Genomic DNA, 19,184 nt, shown 5'->3' with positions numbered 1-19,184 from the left:
AGCCTATAGCAAAATGCACATGCGCAGGGTAGTTTTCCATTCATTTTCTGGCTCTTTTCCAAAATCCTAAGGCAGCGGTTCCCCAAATGTGGCTCCTGACCTGCAGCTTCGGCATCATCGGCAAAGTTGTTAGAAACGTGTATTCCTGGGCCCCACCCCAGACCCACCGGATCAGACACGGTGAGGGGCGTACCTGGTAATCTGTGTTTTAACAAAGTGATGCTCTGGGTGATCTGTGATGCTCATCACTCAAGTTTGGGAGTCCCTGTTCTCAGAGAAAACAGATCCTTTGGTACAAAGGTAGGTGAGCTTTCTCATGGACGGCAACTGACATAGATGAGTTCTGAACCCTCTAGGACCTGACCTTTGCTTCTTTGGGAATGTTCTAGGGGGAGATAAGCATTTGCTAGAAAATCTCTAGCTCCATCTACTCCTGTGGGTGTCTCTAGCCTGGCCACCCTAGGTTTTCCTGCTTTTCATGCAATGCACTGAGATCTTTCCCACCTCAGGGCCTTCATACAGATGGCCCGGAACAGTGTTCCCGCCTCTCTTTGTTGGCTAACTCCTACACATCCCACCGACCTCAGCTTAAATATCACATGTGTGGAGAGGAAGTGAGTCTAAATTCAGCGCCTGTTAAATGCTCCCGCAGCACCCTGTACTTTTCCTTCGCAGCACATAATCACAATTTGTAATTATAGGTATATTTTGTGGTTATCTGTTTGATGCTTGTCTTCTCCCTTACAGGGAAGCTACAGGAGAGCAGGGACCAGGCCCGTCTTGTCCATCCAAAAGCCTAGCACAGCGCCCGGTTCAGGAAATAATCGATGAATGGGTCCCCTCTCATTTCACAGTGGGTATCCACTCCCGGCCAGCTCACTAATGCGTGGTATAAATTCAGGGTGCTGGACAAGAAACTGTTCTCTTTTCAGCTGTGAGTCCTAATGGTGGGACCCCTCTCCATCCCTCCCAACCTGTCAGTTCACCCGGGACCCAGTGAGGAGCCCCCACTGCAGGCCAGGTGTCTGGACTCCAGGCGCCGAGTGTGGACGGGCCACACCACCCCACACCCGCAAGTGAAATGACTAAATATGAGAAGCCACACGGGCTTCGGTAGAGCCCCAGAGAACAGAGGTTAGGAAGCTTCAAACGGGAGGAAGTAACAGGAGGATTAAAGTTATTAGGGCTTGAGCTGCCTGCGTCTCTTACTGAAGGACAACTCTACTTTTTTAAGTTCTGTTTCTTCAACGTTCTTAAATGCTCTCGGCCCCTGTTTCTTCATTTATAAGGTAGGGGGGAAGCGCTCCTATAAGAGGAAATGGGTGCATAGCATGGCACAAAGTAAGCCCTCAATTAACATAAGCCACCACTGTTACTGTTGCTGTGATGATGGTGATGATGATGATGATTCTTGGTTGCCCCAGCTATTAGCAAAGCTGAAACATACCTGGATGTATCTGCCATCCGCAGAAAAGTCCATCTGAATGACAAAGCTTGGAATATCTTTGCAGTAGCCAATGCGATTCAGGCTTGTGCCCTGAGTGAGGTCATAGAAGTCAACTGTGTGTTCGGAAGAACCAACGGCTAAGAATCTGCTGTCTGGGCTGATTCTAGAAAAAGCAATCCAAGAGCATGGTCTGTGAGAAGGCTGGTCCGGCATCGGGTCTGCTCTAGAATGGGCCTCCCAGGCTCAAAGTCAAGATCTCACCTCATGACTCACACATGGTTAGCATGCTAGGGAGCTCAGCCATCTCTCCGTACCCAGGCCCATGGAGGTACGGGAGTGGGTGTGTGGGGCCTCACGCAGAACGGCACTGTGCGTGTAGTTTTTACCACCCCTCTTCGTGGAAATTAGCAAAGACACGTCTGAGAACTGATGTGTGAGGGAGTCTCCTTTCATGGCTGGCTCGTTCAGAGGGACCCTCCCACAACAGAGTTCTTCATTCCACTCATGACCTTTCCAAGAAAGGCACCCACAGAGAAGGAGAATGGGTGCCCTCCTCCCTGCCCGGACCACCTGCTATGTACCTGATATCTTGGATTGCAGATTTCCGGTCTCGTTTCTTCCCCCAGACTTTCAGGCTGTTCACCAACAAGATGACAAACTCTCCGTTCTTCATGCCAATGGCCACCATCTCCCCGTCGGGGCTGTAGGCTGCACACCTGGCCGCGTGGCCCAGGTTCACCTTGTTAAGCAGTTTCTATATCGACAGAAAGTAACGTGACCTAAGCCCCGGGCCTCCGCGGCCGGTCTCCACGGGAAATCCTGCCCCCAGGCCAGAGCAGTCAGGCTCTGCTGCCGCTTCGGGCCTCTGAACGTCTTGCTTTTTATAGTAAGTGTCCCTGAGGAACCGAGGCGGGTAGTGTGTTTTCATCAGAACAGCTTGGACAGAGGTTGGTGAACTTTTCAGTAAATGGTTTGGTGGTAAACACCGTAGGCCCTGCGGTCCATATGAACTCTTCCAGCCCAGACACCGTGTAAGCAACGCGCATGCTTCACATCGTAGACACGGGCGGCAAGCCAGACTGGATCGTCCCGTCCCGTCTCAGACTGCCCGCCTCTTGCTCAGAGCAAAGGGTTTAAGCTTTGGGACCTCTTGGTTCAAACCCTGAACCCTTGCCTGCCACTACTGGCTGGGTGTGCTTGTGTCAGCTACTTCCCCATTTTCCTATTTGAACTTTTTTTTTTCTTAATTAACTTTTGAGAGAGAGCACGGAAAGGGGGGAAGAGAGAGTGAGCGAGAGGGCGTGCAGGCACACGTGAGAGAGAGAGAGAGCGAGAGAGGGAAGGAGGGAGGGAAGGAGAGAGAGGGAAGGAGGGAGAGAACACAAGTGGGGGAGGATCAGAGAGAGAGGGAGACACAGAATCTGAAGCAGGCTCCAGGCTCTGAGCCGTCAGCACAGAGCCCAACATGGGGCTCAAACTCTCAAACCATGAGATCATGACCTGAGCTGAAGTAGGATGCTCAACCGACTGAGCCATCCAAGCACCCCGTGAACTTTGTTGCTTTATTTACTGAAATGTCCCATTCGGGAACATTTGAAATTTTAAGTCATTTTTTAGTCTTCCCAGCCAGGAAAGACCTATCTGTTTATTTTTTAGATTTTGTGGATTTTTTTTTTAACAAGAAGCACCATTTTCAGACTATTGCCGTACTATAGCTATACGTGGGTATATGCAGCGAACAGCCAGCCAGATTGGGCATGTGTGAGTGGGATTTTCATCACCAGGCTTCCTAACTTCATTGCTGACCTACCGCATCCCCCAACTCTGGCCGGAACCCTCCGCACTCCAGGCTCCTGCCGGGCCCACCTGAGGGCATCGGAGCTCACAGGGCCCCTCACCTTGTCGGCCAGGTCCCAGATGCGGGCCGTGCCATCGTTGCTGGCGGAGATGAAGATGTCCTTGGAGGGGTGTGTGGCCAGGCCCCAGATCTCCCCTTCCATGTGCCCATCAATGAGGATGTTGGAAGCGGCATTTTTTTCACCAACTTCAATAATTTCTCCATCTTTGGTTCCTACTAAAATTTTGCCCTGTTGTCATGAGAACATTATTAGGAAAAAGACAAACACCATCTGATCGCACTCATGTGATGCACCTGGTCTGACATGTAGAAGTAGGCCGAATGGTGGTTGCCGAGTGCTGGGGGGGGGGGGGGGGTGTCAAGGGGAGTGAGGACTTCCTAGCTACAGACTTTCGGTTCTACAAGACAAAATGTTCTGTGGGTGGATGGTGGCGATGGCTGCCCGACACTGGGAAAATTTTATGTGACTTATGTTTTGCTACAATTTAAAATGAAATATATTGATGATCTATTAGATATCTAGTAGGTGACAGATTGGTAAAAAATAAGATTTGTATTTTAAAGAATAATTTAAAGGAAAACACTACTGGAGCAACGTGGGAAAGTGGCCCCTNTTGTGTTGTTAACAACACAATTGCCTGCCCTTCCGTGACCCCCTCACTTTCCTTTTGTCTCTCAGCCCTGGATGAGAGCAACGGCACAGAGACTGCCATCATCTCGTCTCTGCCAGAACATTCCACTGACTGCGAGCTCACTACAGAGCGGGGTAGTTTCTGTAGTTGGACTGCTCGGCTTCTTCCCAAATTCTTCCTCACACAGGACAAAGAGCTACTCCCGAGGACTTCCGGGTTCCGGGCCTCGCTCTGCCTTCACCTCCCAGATGTCTCCCTACCTACTCCGTGACTGGTATTCATCTATCTAAAACCAAAACTCTCGATTTCTAATTATGGAGACTCTAAGTCAGGTCTGCCGTTTTCAATGGGGAACATCCAGAAGGCAAATTGTTAGACTGCTAACAATTCAAAAATATAAGCACAGGGTATAAAACAGAGGTTAACGCTTATTTTTTCAAGGACCTCAGAATTTCTTGGGGAATAAAAAAAAGACAAGAAGAAAAGGAACACACACACCATGGCTAAGATTCTGATTTGGCAGCTCTGGGTAAGAGCCTGGACGGCCATATATTAAAAAGACAACAACAAGAAACAACTCAACAGTGGTTTCTGATATTCAGCCCAGGTAGGACTTGAAAACCTATGGCTTTGAGTCAGACAGTTTGATGGCCTCTTACTGTCCCCCCTTACTGACCACGTAACTGTGTGCCTGGGCAAACTGTTTACTATCTCTGTGCCTACAGTAATACTAGTATCTATAACAGTAGCAGCTGACGTTGAATGTGGCTCTGAACCAGGCATAATGGGAGGCGCCATGTATTATAATGCGCGCGACCCTCACAGCCACCCGTGTGCTGGACACAGAGAGGTTCAGTAACACACCCAAGGGTCACCCAGCCAGCGCTATTCAGAAGAGTCTGCACCTGGGTCTGTGGGACCCTAAGCCGACTCCACCGCAGTGCAAGTCACACGGTGGAGGCCTGCGTTAAGGATTTAACAACCCGGCACAGGGGATGAGTCTGGCTGAACTGCCTCTCTCTCGGGGCCCCCCCCACCCGGCCCACTCACTTTGCCGCGGCACACGGAGCGCACACACTCCACCAGCTGCCCCGTCTCCAGCTGGAAGGCCCGGCAGCGCTTCATCTCCTGGTCCCACAATTTCACAGCCCCTCCTTCTTTGGTCCTGAAAAAGATTGAGGGGAACTTGGCAAGTGGGCCCTTGTCCCGAGACTCGCCCTTGAGGTGCCCTGTCCCTATCATCAAGGCCACCGGGGCCCAGCAGCACAGACCCTCCAGGGTGCCCTCTTTTCTGGCCCCGCTGAAGGTAGTGACAACCACTGTGACTGGCAGGTTTCCTAGGATACTTTCAAACGCCAGCGTGGCAGAAGACGACTGCCATCTGAAGTACCAAGCCGTGTCTTCATTAGCACGAAGAAACACGAAGAGAAACGTTTCTCTGCTGCTCGGCTTCCTTCTAACGTCTCTGTCCCCAGGAGAACTCCTCTCCCCACCTCTCCGCCCTCCCGCCCCCCAAGAGCTATGGGAAGTAACACTTTATGAAGAGCACAGTCACTCGAGTCTACTCAAGAACACCTCTCTGGATTTTCAACTACCATTAAGCCACCCCGCTCCTTCTCTGACTTGTACTCTGAAGGTCTCGGCCCAGGGCCCTCCTGGAGAGATGGCAGGCTCGTTTCCCCGGCGCAGACAAGACGGGAGAAAGAAAATCTGCATTTTCTCCCAGTGGGAGATGCTTCTGTCTATGTCTCCCAATACGGGAAGGTCTGCTGTTCCCAGAGGAGTTTCGGCTTACGGCCGCTCTTTGCCACCGGTCACTATGAGTCCGTCCCGGAGGGTCGTGTACATTGTGAAGACGGGGCCCGTGTGAGCCTTGGCCACCAGCCGGATGAGAAAGTGGTCCTTCCACACGTAGACGTCTCCATTGATGGCACCCGTGAAAGTGAGGTTGTTCTGTAAACAAAGGGACAGCTTCCGCACCAGGACATTCACAGCACCTCTCAAGAGGGCCCCCTCCCAGCCTCCTGCTCCTTGGTTAGGGAACTAGAGAAAGAGACACACACACACTCAAATTGACCTTCTGTGCTAAGGAAAGGCAAAAGACCTGGCTGGAAACCACAGGAGCACATAATAACAAAATCACCTAGCTCTGAAGTTCACTCTACTGAGGCAGTTCGGGGGATTTGACCTTCCCACGGTGTGCACCTCTGCGTTTACTTGAACTTCCATCCTGGCATCTACCGCCCAGACGACTGCAGGGGAAGGGGCGGGGCTCCAGCCCAAACTCTCCTGGGCTCATGAACAAGGTGCACATAAGCCCATACCCGCAGGACCCAGAGGTGGCTGTGTTTCAGAACGGCCCCAGGGGAGCCTGCATTGGCTGAGGGTGCCTCCTCACGGCCTATGCAAGGGGGACCTGCAGCATAAGAGGGTTAAGAGGAAGGGGACGCTGCCCAGAGTGGGAATTGGCCCCATACCTTCTGAGGCTGTCTAGCCCAGCCCGGCAGGGTTACAAGTCAGCCCGCCTCTAGGATGATGAGGCTCCTGCCCCTAGGGTGGGTCCTGCCTATTGTAATGAATATTTGGAGGGAAACAACTGGGAAAGATACAGTCAACTCACCCATCTGTGCTAAAGAAAGGGAATAAAGTGTGCAAGTAAGCCAATAACAGCAAAAATGTAGAAATAGCTTTCTTGCGTTTTGCAGCTTTGTGGCTATCTGTGCCCCCCATGCCCATGCCCGGGGTTCAGGGTCCCCTCTCAGGAAGCTTCTGCTGGAACTCACAGCACCGAAGGCCACGGAGAGCATCGTCTGCATCTTGGCGGCCTCCATGGACCCGATGACCCCTTTCTTGTAAAGCAGGGCGCTGCCTGCCAGGGTCCAGAACTTCATATGTTTGACCCCGACAGACACAAATTGCGTGTCTGAGTCAGGGCGAAATTCCACCACAAATATGCGCTCCAGGTGACCCCCTCGGCTGGCAACCTTGGCGCCTGTATGGGTGAGAGAGTCTGGTGAGGTGGGTCCTCCCGCACTCCGGGCTCAGGATGGTTCTCCATCCAGCAAGGCCCAGGGTACACTTCAGCTGTTCCTACTTCCTCCAAAGTACCCTCCCTGCCTCAGGCATGACTCTCAAGGCAGAGAAGAGAGAGTGGGGGAAATTTCCAGAGCAGCAGGTGCTGCTAACATAACCCCCATCCCACTCCACCCCCAACACAGCCATATCCAGGCACCCATGAATGCACAGGAAGGGATGGCCCTGAAGATGGAAGCTTCCAGATACCAGAAAAGGACAAAGGACACCCTTCATCTTCCCATCTCTTGTCTCCTACCACATCACAGGATTCCTGCCTCCTGGAAGTTGAACCTTCCCCTCAAATGTAGAGACTCAATCCTTTAGAGTGTTCTTAATTTCTGTCCAAGATTTTCTGCTTTTACTTTCCTAAAAAAAAGTCCTTCACATTCTTTTGTCTTTCATGGCTTTTAGGTTTAAAAATTCTACCTTTAATATTTAAATACCAGTTTTTTTCCCCTCAAGCCCATTTATTTCTGATTTGATTCATTTGCTTTTTAACTTTTGTCCCCAGCAAATCCCAGCTCTACCAGTTATCTGTAAATCAACTTTGGGAACATTACTGTAATGTCTTGGTGCCTCGGTTTGCTCATCTGTAATTTGGAGATAATGATAGTTCCCAATTTATAAGGTGTTGTGAGGATTAAGAGATCAGGTGCAAGCAAAGCCCCTGAGAGCCGAGCTTGGTACAGCGACTGCTCAGCAAATGTCCACTTGTTAGTGTCATCACCTTCTAGACCTGCCTTCTCGCCTTTCAGCTTACTTCATAAGCCTATCTGTTTTTACCTCATTATTTTTCCACCTTTGAGTTTATTTTAAACTTTTCTTTCCATTTGCTTCTAACTTATTCTTAATGTTTTAGGTCCAATTTCCTCTATTTACTCATGTGTACTTTTTCCTGCACCTCCTCATCACTAACCTTTTTAAAAATATTTGGGTATCGTTAACGTACAGTGTAATGTTAGTTTCAGGTGTACAATACAGTGATTCAGCAGTTCTAAACATTCTTCCGTGCTCATCATGGTAAGTGTTCTCTTAATCCCCTCTTTCTGTTCCACTATGTGTTTGTTTTAAATGGCCCCCCAGTTGAGTGGTGGTGGGCTCTGGCATAGCTGGCCTGGCACCTCACACTCATCCTTCTGGGGGCCCTTCCCAGGACCGGCTGGGGAGACTGCATGTCACCTCTCACACCGGTCATTCTCTCTCCACGTATGCAAAGTTCGACTCACCAGAAAATACATTCCTACTCAGAGCTTGGAGGTTTAAAAACTCATGTTCTTCAAATATACCATAAGCTAAGTTAAGACGAACACCACACTGGGGGAAAACATTTGCAACATGTACAGGAGACAAAGAAGTAACCAGAATAATCAGTAAAAAACCACACATCATAAGGAAAATACAAACAAATACCCCTTCCCCAGTAGAAAAAGGATTCCAATGGCTGGATTACAGAAGAAGCAATACAAGTGGCCACTAAAGAGATAAAGGATCATTCCTGGTAGTCAAAGGGGATATGTTGTTTCACTTTGCACTTTCTTCTTATTTAAAAAAAACTTTTTTAATATTTATTTGCTTTTGAGAGACAGAGAGAGACAGAGCACGAGCAGGGGAGGGGCAGAGAGAGAGAGAGGGAGACACAGAATCTGAAGCAGACTCAATGCTCTGAGCTGTCAGCACAGAGCCTGACCTGGGGCTTGAACTCATGAACCCTGAGATCATGACCTGAGCTGAAGTCTGATGTTTAATCAACTGAGCCACCCAGGTGCCCCTGCACTTTCTTCAAAGCAACTGTTTGTTTTTTTCTGGTCTTAATCCATGGACACTTATTGTGGAGGTGACTGTGTCCCACTTTACACTGGCTTCTACGTTCCTCAGAACAAGTTTCATACAAGTATCTAGGACCTGACAATGTGCATCTTATATACAATAAGCTCATTTCTTAGTCAGCTTAGTTTCTGAACTACACGTGCGTGCACACACACACACACACACACCCACCTGGAGTTCAACAAAACAGTCCTTTAACAAAAGAAGCATGAGTGACATGTTCTCTAATGGTAACAAAAATGCATATAAACCTTCCTCAAAACTGTATCACTTGTAAGCAGAACTTGAAGCTAAGGCCCACACACAACCATCTCAGGAGAGCTGGTGGGAGGTGACACACCCTTAGATATCACTGGCTCAGAACCCCTCTGCAGAGAGCCAAGCTCTGGTTCCCCAAAGACAAAGGGGAGAAAGTTACCAAAGAGAAGGCATCCGCTGATCATGTTCAGAAGCACGTTTAAAAGTCCAGGCTCCACTAGTCTGCCCTATGGCAGTCAGAAGGGACCCTGGGTAGGAAGGGGTCTGCGCTGGGCCAGGGCCAGAGCAGGGACTGCTCAGAGGGGCAGATGGCAGAAGTGAGGAGAATGGGCCTGAAAAGAGTAGCCTGTGCACAGGGCTCAACAGGATAACCCTCTTCTGAGGAACTAGGCACAGACTTGGTCTTGGCCACTGTGGACAGCAGAGTTAGTGCCGTAGAAGAAAGGTATAAGCAAGTTAAGCTCTCGCAGAAGAAAGGGCTTTATAAGACATTTCCAGCCATGGGTGGGCTGCCTTGGGAAGTGATGTGGGCCACAGCCCCGCAAGTATTTAGTGGAGGAGGGGAGCCAGCCTGTCAGGAGTGCACTTGTGGGGACTGCCCCACAGGAAGGATAGGGACCAGGCAAAAGATTTCTCCAGTCCTTCCAAGTTCACGAGGCTATGGGTCAGTTGTTTAAGACACTCAGTGTCTCATCCAGGGCTGAGTCTATTTAAGGCCAACTGGACAGGACAAGAAGTGAAGCTGCATCCCTAAACCATAGATTATGGGGCCCTCTGGACACAATGCACTGATGAACAAGAAAATGAGAAAGGGACTGAATATGATAAAAGAGTCTCATTATTAAAGTCTGCAGGTTCCCAACCTCTTTTTCTCACATGGGAGCTCAGGAGGGACTAGAACTTAGCTCCCATCTCTTTACAGCTCCCTCCATGGGGAGGTGCTCAGATAATGGGTCTCCAGAAGCCCTGAATTGGAGAAGAGCCACCTCTGTGCGTGCCCGGCTCTGCATGCCCCAGATACAGGCTGCCCGGCTGGAGACAGACCTCATTAACGTCCTAACTAATTGGATCTGTTCTGCCAACCTGAGAATACACTCGAAAGATTACACATCTTTGATTCTAACATGAACATAAATTTAGCAGCAGCCTGTGTGTGTGTGTGTGTGTGTGTGTGTTGGGGGAAGGCAAGAGAGAAATCCTGTAACGCTAAATGTAAACCTTGATTATAAGGTGAATCCCCATTTCAAAAAAGTTAAAATGTAAGGAAAAAAAAAATGTTTTTGAGCCCACGGTGGTAAAATCCTGCCCCAGCTCCCGGAATGAGGCAACCAAGGTGATAAGGCTCTGCGGTATCTGGAGGTCACGGAAGGAATACTAAGGACAAGGACATCTGGGGAAGAAGGGAGTGAAGATGGAAAAGGGGGAGGCTGAGGACTTCTCTCCGAGGAGGAAGGCTGCCAGCACAGGGGGCACTTTCCCAAAGTGCTCCCAGGCCTTCCACTGGCCAGCCCAGCACTCCCCTGGCCACAGAGTCCAGGGATCCGATCAGCAGCTTCTCCAGGCTCGGGAGATCGCCGGTTTCAGCTGACCCGGCAGCAGTGCCTTCGATGGCCTTCGGAGTGAGGCCCATCTAGGTCTGAGCCCAGCACACACCACAAGCGAGCCTCCCACCGGGACAGCCACCCCGCTCCTTTTACCTTCCTGCCAACGCCAGACAGTGATGGTGTGCTCGGGGTCCACTCCCACCGACACCAGGAGCTTCCCGGTGGCGCTGAAGTTGATGTAATTCACCCCCTTTGAGTGGAAGCACCGCAGCATAGACAGGGTGTGTTTGGTCATGGCGTCCCAGATGTGGATTGAAGGTGTTGTTCCTGAATGTGGGAGGCATGACACAGCACTAAGGCTGGAGAATGGCGGGGCCACGGCAAAGCTTGCATTCACTCAAAAGCCTTTTTAAGACAGATATTCGGGGGTGTTACAGGTACTGGGCCTAAGAGACCTACAGCCTGACCTGGCCAGAGGTGAAGACAATGAGAAACATCTGTTGTGCTTTTAGAGGCAGAGCCCTAAGGGCATTTATGTCCAACACACACACTTGTAGAGGAGTTTATACAAAGGCAACTGGTGAGATCAATGATCTGTATCTGCAGTTGGCCAGATACAGTCAGCAAACACGATACAGCGACACGATTTTGCAGCGAAGATTCAAACTACTCACGGATGGAACAGCCTTACCTTGGGTCTCCGTAATATCAACTGCATTGGGTGGGCAATGGCAATGAGGAAGCGTCAAGGGAAAACAATAGCTAAAATAAGTCACGTTTCTGATAGTGAAGCACTTAACACCAGCATCAGGAAGTTCCAAATTAAATTTAAAAATGGACATGGGTTCAATGAAAACAAGCAGAAGGATATGTTCATAAAAACTGCCTTTGAAATGACAAAGTTCCAACACACACCTTTCCACAAATGTGAAATGTGACTCAGTTCACATTTGTCACTGGCAGTTTCCTAGGGTGCAGGAGAGCCGGGCACACAGACAAGCTACCCTTGCCAAGCACAATCACCAGGCTTCAGACACGGGGCTCCTTAACTGACACCTGGCATCTGAAAAATTGTTCTCCACAAGCCCCCAGGGAGGGGGGCATCCATTTATTTGGATTATCACACTGTGGGCTGACTTCATGATCCCTGAGCATCACCAATCACTGGATATTTCCACTCAGATGACACAGATATATTTAGGGCTCAAAAAATAATAGCGATGTCAAGAATGGGTAGATGTCAGCAACCCACTGGCCCCCTTTCCAGATATTTGCTAAGAAGTCAATGTCCCTGCTCAGCTGGGAAAAGCCCAGCTACGGCACAGCCCTCCTACCTATCTGGCTGGTGGCCACCACGTTCCTGTACTTGGGATGCTGGTTCACCGTGAGGCAAAGGATGTCGTCCGTGTGCTCCAGGTAGAAGCTTTGGCTCCCTAGGGGGCAGACACGGGAGGGTGAGCAGGGGAGCTTTCGAGACTTCACAGGACAATGTCGAAGCATCATATAGGGTCTCGAAACGCCTCGTCAAAGTGAGAGATCAAGGCCACAAGTTCACAATTTTAGAATCATTCTTGGGGAGATGGGAGAGCATTTTTTACATCTACGTATTCTGTTCCAAGCCTGGCAGAAGAGCTGGGGTCTGTCCCCTAGCACATACCAGCTCCCCTTCCATCCCTCCCATGGCCTGTGTGGGTCCAGGGCACAGTCCAAGTGCGAGGCTTCCAGGGTCCAAGGTGATCATGGAGACAGTACTTAACTGAGCAAAATGGCACCACTTACTCATCTGAAAAGGAAGTCTGAGGAACAGGAAAATATTTAGGGAATCTCTTTTGAATCATTGTTATTTCTCAGTGCCAGTCCACTTGGAAGCCTACTGGACAGCACAGGTGATGTATTCATCCCCTAATGCCCTAACTCCATACGTATCACAGAAAGTAGAAGAGAGCACAGGAAATATTTATTATCTACTGTGGAAAATGGGTTTGCTGACTTCCAAAGTGGCCGCTGTAAACCCATCCAAATATCCAACAACTAAGAGGTAAGTGATGGCACTGATGTACAAGGAAATAGCACATTGCTGCTAAAGTGACCGTATGTCTGTAAAAAAGAGAAGACGTATAGAAAATTTTGAGGTCTTCCTCCCCCGCCCAAAAACAGATCGTTAGGTGCTCAGCGACTTCACTGTCTAAAAAGGTATGCATTAAATAAGTGCGTGGAATTGGGAAGGCACATAAAAATTTGAAAAAATACAGGGGGTCTGTTTTGAGATATAAAGCAAGTAAGGCAAGATGTTAACATATGTCAATCTGGTGGCAAAGGTACAGGTGTCAAATTCATTTCTGAATGCTTCCTTTGCCTTGCGGTGTTTCTTTTCAAACTCTTTGTTTCATGTGAGTTACCCTCTACTAGTTAAGGGACATTTGGGGTGCTTTAGCTACAGATTAACAGTTCTCATCCTTACAGTAAATCTGCAACTAGTCAAAACAGCAAAACTTGAAAATCTGAGCTGCTAAAAAATTAAGAAAAGCTCCCCTATGCTCTGTTCTTGGTAACCCGCTGCAAGCAATTTTTCCACTCCCTACACCCTCTTTCTGGCTTCTGTCCACTCTCCCAGCATCTGAGCAGCTGATGGAAACACAGACGTCTCCCTCAGAGGGCTGACAGCAGGGTGTTGTTGGAAAGAAAGAGGGCTCTGACCTTTGAGCGGGGGCCTCGACACTTTCTGGGACCAGATGACACCAGTGAGGAATCGACTGGAAAGGCTCTACCAGGATGAGAATGCATCAGTTTGGGGGGCATCTCAAGATTGGGGGAGTACAAACAAGGGGACTAAAGAGCAGGATCCTGTCCTCAGAGGGGGGTCCTCGGGCTGAATTACCCGTGGAGAGGTTCTGGAGCACGCCAGCCGCCGCAGTGTGGAAGATGATGTCCGCACCGTCGTTCAGGTAATGCAGGTTGTTGCGACAGTCGAATCCCCTGTAGCCAAACACGTGGTCGAGAGCCAGCTCCTACGTTCCCACACAGAGATAAAAGCGGCTCTCAGAGGAAGTAAGCTCAGAGGCACAAACCCACACTCTGGGAGCAGCCACTTACCTCATGGGAACTGCATGGCTGGTCAGACAGCCAACAGCCCACAAAAAGCATTTTGCTTCTTGACTAGCTGAGGCTACAACACAGCCCTTTCTTCAGCTCCCTGAAAAGCTAGGGAGACGGGCCAACACACAGAATTACAGGGAGTTTTCTAAATAGTCTAGATAAGCTTCCAAGCTCTGCAGGGGAATCAAGGTCTACTGATCTGAAGCCCTATAAAGGTCACCTAGAAGTTGTAGGTCTGTGCCTTGGCAGGCACTCTCTGGGGAAGCTGAATGGTGGCCCGGAGGTTTGCTTTGATTCCCACGAATGTCGCTGGGCCTGGCAGGGCAGAACACTGAGGCAGATGCCATGCCTGTTCTGTTCTTTGGTGCTTGCCCTACAAAGTTCTACATAATTTGCATTTTTTTCCAACAACTAGATCCTGTTCTGGGTTTAAAGTCTTTCTTTTCTTCCTGTTTTATCTTCCGTGATTAAGATCAGGATCAGTTTTAATATGATTTGATACACACGTACCACTGGTAGCTCTTCTGTGCCAGGCACTGGGTTGATTGGTTGGTTGGTTGGTTGGATACAGGATTACGATGTGGGTCCCTGATTCTACGTTCCCTGATTTCTTTCTCCAAAGCTCATCAATTGCAAACATCAGATTAATTGTCCTAAATTACCACAACCCCTCCTTATTCCAGAACATTCACTGACTTTCAGTACCTATGGGATAAAGCCCAAGCTCCTAAGTTGGCACAATTATCCCTGCTCACACATCTTATACTCCTTGGTGAAGCTGAACTATTTAGCCAATATATCATGAGCTTTCCTACCTTTAAAATTTTGCTGGAGAATGTTTCTCCTCTTTTCATCTCAGCCTTCCCCCACCTCAATGTGTTTCTCAGAAACTGTGTATGTAAAATGTGACCCCTCATCCCAGTGGACAACTGACTCAAGCTGGGCCAGTCACGTGGTTTCTTTAGACTTGAGGACACTGGGCTGTTTCAGTTCAGAGATATAAACTCAGGTGCTGGGTCATACCCATTTGTCTACCAAAATAGCTCAGGAAGTGTGCAGAGAAAGAGAAGAACGCATCAGACAGACAAGGCCGTGGTGGGCAGAGAGAGGCACCATCTTGGTTTATGATGGCTTTTCGGCTTCTGGATCCTGCATCTTCTGACTTGTGCTCTGTTTCATGATAAGTCCCCCCAGCTAGTCCCCCCTTTCCAATTACAAAATGTTAAGATGGATTCTTCTGTCCTCATGAGAGATTATATGAAATGTTTCATGGGAAGTACATACGTGATACGTGGCTCATGGTAGGTGCTCAAACAAAGTTAGAGACAAAGAATAAGCTTATGTTCTCCCTGTGTCTTCCCCCACTCTCCACCCCTGAGTGAGACTGAGTCTAGGGGAAAGGAGACAGATTTGAAGGACATGGGACATTTGCAAGTGAGGACTGACAGGACCTAGTGGCAGGGCTGAAGGAATCTGACCCGGTGGGTGTGATTCTGGGATGGGGGACACAACACTCTGTAGAAGGGAGAAGAGACCAGAGAGGCCCATCAGCTGCACTCAAGTTTACCTGAAAGTATCTTGCCATACGCAGATGGTGGCGTTCACTGGGCGGATCTTAGAACACTGATATTAGACCAAGACCAAAATAGCTTAACGACTCCTCACCTCAACCAGTTTCTTTTTTTTGGTGATGTTGTTCTTCTGGAGTTTCTCAGGCTGGGGGGCTGCTCTGCTAACAGGTGGTCTGGAACACAGAGCCACAATAAAACAAAAACAAAAACACAGTGTTGAACAAAAGGCAGCAAGGTGGCTTGTCCAGTGCGCTCAGCTAAGGCCAGCGCCAGGCTCCTCTCTCTCTTGTCCCCCAGTCAGCCGACCCTCCCCCTGGGTTTTTTCGTCCTGCTTCTGCCCTCACTCCCGCAGAAAAAGTAGATCCTGTCATCCAGGTTCCCACTTGATGGGGCCTGATTTACCGGCACTGGGGTGGGCTTCCCCAGACCTAAGGCATCGGAGTCAGGGATCAGTCTCTCCACCTTCTGGGAGCCAGGAAGATCCGTGAGCCAGAGGGGCTGGTTTCACAACTAAAGAGGAGCCTAAGAATGAGAAGGAAGAGGCTGTGCTTCCTGAGTCTACTGGCCAGTTTTCAGACAGGGATATGCCTGTGTTATTCAGAATTAGGTGGCCAGAGATCATGCCACGGTGTCAAGTGGGACATACAAGTCAGGTCTGGGAAAAGGCCCAGAGGGCCAAGTGCCCAGGTCATTTATGCCACACAAAAGGGCAAGTAGGAAGTACAGGGAGAAAAGACAAGGAATGCCCCCTGTGTCCTGTACTGTAGCGGCATGGTCTACATTAAACTGCCGCCATCATCCCCAAGTTTGCCTTTCCCTTCTCGGTTTTGGACTCAGTCCTGCAAACTTAGCTAAGAGCTTTCATAATGGGGAAGTGCTCTACTCTGACATGAGTAAGCCAAGTTTCTCTGACACGGGGTTCCCTTAAATCACACTTCTCGGAGTTTAGGAAATGGATAGGGGAGAGCTGTAGCAGGTCCCGCTGCGTGTTCCAAATCCATTAGTTATTGCTCTTGGGCTATGCAAAGAGAAAGGATTACCTTGATCCCCTTGTAAGCAGCAAACAAAGCCAAGTGAGAAACTTAGTACAGTTTAGAGCCGTATTAGCAACCACCTCATTCATGCACAAGCATTATCCAAGTGAACAGACATTCCTGTGTGGCACAAACCATGCTTCCCGAGCATGCCAGCAAAGAACTAAAACAGAAATGAAAGAGTGCACCAGTCTACAAATTCAGAAAGCTCATACCCTGGCGTCTCTGGGCAAACTCTGCACTAAAGCGCCTACAGAATAGGGAGAAAAAAGGAAGCCTTGTCAATGCTTCCCGCACACTCTCCGCGACTTTGCGGATGCGCCTGGGGACGCTGCTTATTTGAGAGTGTGCTGGGGGAAAACTTGTCGTCAGGAAAACAATAACATCCTCCTGGATGTCGTTGGGAATTAGGCACAATGGATGCTTTGTTTGAGAATCAAGTTCAACTCATAATTTAGCCTAACAATTCCCAGTGCTTCTTGGTAGGGCGGCTTGCCCGCTGGAACGGCTTGCATTTTTGGGCTGGGGAAAAACAAGTTACCTTTATTTTCTGAGAAACTCTTCAATCCAAACACGTTATGCAATCATAAGTGATAATTGGACCAAATGGTATTATTATCTGCACTGAAGAATAGGGAGTGAGCACATCTCTGCAAAACGACACCCCCGGCTGATGTCATTGCTGCCAAATTGAGCAAAACCGGGAGGCTGGGGGCATGCCAGTTCTCGCAATTAGACACTTCCTTCACATTAATTATCACTTCCCAGGACATCTGCTCTTTCTTCTGTTTTAGTGGGACTTTCAAATGAAATCCGTGGGTTTCTTCTTTCACCTAAGAATGTTCGAGTGTGTGACAAAAGCAAGCCGAGGTCTGAGATGGGAGAGGGACACTGGGGCCACAGCGTGTGATTCAGAGGCAAAACTGGAGATTAAACGCAGGGCTCGTTTCCAGGGTACACACAGGTTGTATAATATGTCACATATTATACAGTGTATACGAGGTATGCATACAAGCACAAACACTGCGTATTTATATATACACGAGATTGTATATATATACACATAAAGGCAATCCGATGCTTTTTTTCACCTTGATTTTCAGTTAAAAACTGAAAAGTAAAGCAATCTCAGAATGTTTCTTTCTTATTTCACAAGCATATGTTTATGGCTGTATTGCTTCAAAACTGAAGATGAGAGGGGGAAAAGGAAGAAACCTGCATGGTGGCAAATTCAGCGGATTGTTAAGTATAGACCCCTCGCGGTTGTGGATTCTGCATGAACGCTTACTACTGGATGCTCATTGAACACCTGGGCTTTTCCAGAGTGCTGTGAATACTTACTTGACAATTCCCTGCCTCCAAAGGAAAGCAAGTTAAAACACAATACAAGCATTAAAGGCTTCTTTCCAGGCATCTATAAACAGTGTTCGTAACATCAGACGTGGGAGGAACTGCCAAAAATCTCAAACACAGCCAAATGCTGGAGGTTTGGCATTTTTCAGCAGATCTAAATCCTTCCAGATTCAGATTCCATTGGAAATGTGACTCTGAAAAGCTTTGCTGAGGTGGGAAAGAGCAGGGCGCGTGAGAACACTCACTCACTTTTCAGTCCAATAAACTCTTTATAAGCTGGTTGTACTAGCTGGCACTCAGGATGGGAGAGCCAGGAAGGGAGTGGGAGTGGGGCAGATTAGCAATGGGGTGGGGGTGCGTCAGGGAACTTAGGAAGGTTAAGAGCCTGGTAAGTGAGGCGGCGGGGAGTCCAGCGGGGAGGACCCGAGACACAAAGGGACTCTGGGGCACGTGGAACTTTGAAGCCACTCAGGGAAACAAAGAACAGGGTTTCCACTGGGCAAGAAACTTAAGGAGGGAGGCTGGCAGGAGAGCAAACAAACTGGATAATCAGAGGAGAGGACGATGGACAGGCTTGAGCTCCAAGAGAGCAGAAGAGAAGTTTGCCAAGGAAGAGAGAGTAGCGGCAAGAAGCCCAGGGGAGGCCTGCGGACTCAAGCATGTGGCTTGGTGTTAAGTAAGGAGGCAGCACTCTTCCTGTGCAGTGCTAGGGGTGCAGGCTGCCAGAGACGCACCCCTACGTGTGGGTGGGTGGAGTCCCTACCTCATGTCCCCACGTCCTCTGTGGAAACAGCGCACTCTTGGGCAGGGAAGGACCGTGAGAAGGTCAATCCACGCTGCAGTCCTGCTGTCCAGCAGCTTTAAGCTTTAAGCTCACTTAAAGACCAGTGGGGTCTGATGACACGGGCTCGCACCACACAGAGGCCCCCAGAGGTAGCCAGTGCCCCGTGTATGCCCCTCTTTGTCCCCTCCCCGGCGTGCTGGGCTGGCAGAACGAAGGGTAGAGCAGAGCACACGATGACCTGAGATGTGCAGGAGAGGGTTCGGAGCCAAGGTTTTTAGGGAAGCTTCTGAAATGACTGAAGATGTGCTGAAGATCAGTCACAACCCCAGATGAGCACAGCATGAAAGCCAACTGGAGAGAGAGGTTCAGAAAGCTAGTAAGAAACAAAGTTGCTGCAAACAGCTTCTATAAAGAGGAGTGTTGGTGTGGAGAAAATCAGATATATTTAGCCAAGAAAGGCAAGTTTAGGTTTGTTTTCAGTGTTGTTAGTCAATGTTCAGAGTGTCCTCGGAGTATGAAACACAGCTTTCTTCAGATTCCAAAATGGGCCATAAAATGCTCCACGGGGTTTCAAAGTATCCTGGGAAATCCAACTTTTGATCCTTTTTAGTGGGAGCCAGCAGGTGACCTGAGCACTGTTTCAACATTGTCCTTCAGCGAGACCTATCAGCCCATGGGTGGGCTTCAGGTACTCAGGCCAAATTG

General features: G+C 49.1%; 1 protein-coding gene across 1 annotated transcript in view; it reads right to left on the bottom strand.

Annotated features, from left to right (window-relative positions):
- Positions 1–19,184, bottom strand: part of EML6 (EMAP like 6) — a 273,438-nt gene that overhangs the window by 5,898 nt on the left and 248,356 nt on the right. Inside the window, exons 28-37 of the mRNA XM_077772351.1 lie at positions 15,403–15,481; positions 13,520–13,649; positions 11,976–12,074; positions 10,795–10,968; positions 6,721–6,929; positions 5,733–5,890; positions 4,988–5,102; positions 3,346–3,534; positions 2,029–2,201; positions 1,448–1,610 (exon numbers count right to left, since the gene is read on the bottom strand). Coding sequence (XP_077628477.1) covers positions 1,448–1,610; positions 2,029–2,201; positions 3,346–3,534; positions 4,988–5,102; positions 5,733–5,890; positions 6,721–6,929; positions 10,795–10,968; positions 11,976–12,074; positions 13,520–13,649; positions 15,403–15,481 — 1,489 coding nt within the window. The remainder of the gene's footprint in view (positions 1–1,447; positions 1,611–2,028; positions 2,202–3,345; positions 3,535–4,987; positions 5,103–5,732; positions 5,891–6,720; positions 6,930–10,794; positions 10,969–11,975; positions 12,075–13,519; positions 13,650–15,402; positions 15,482–19,184) is intronic.

Source organism: Crocuta crocuta, unplaced genomic scaffold (genome assembly GCF_008692635.1).
Source record: "Crocuta crocuta isolate KB4526 unplaced genomic scaffold, BGI_CrCroc_1.0 scaffold830, whole genome shotgun sequence".
Classification (NCBI taxonomy): Eukaryota; Metazoa; Chordata; class Mammalia; order Carnivora; family Hyaenidae; genus Crocuta; species Crocuta crocuta.
This window is presented reverse-complemented; position numbering and strand designations above follow the sequence as displayed.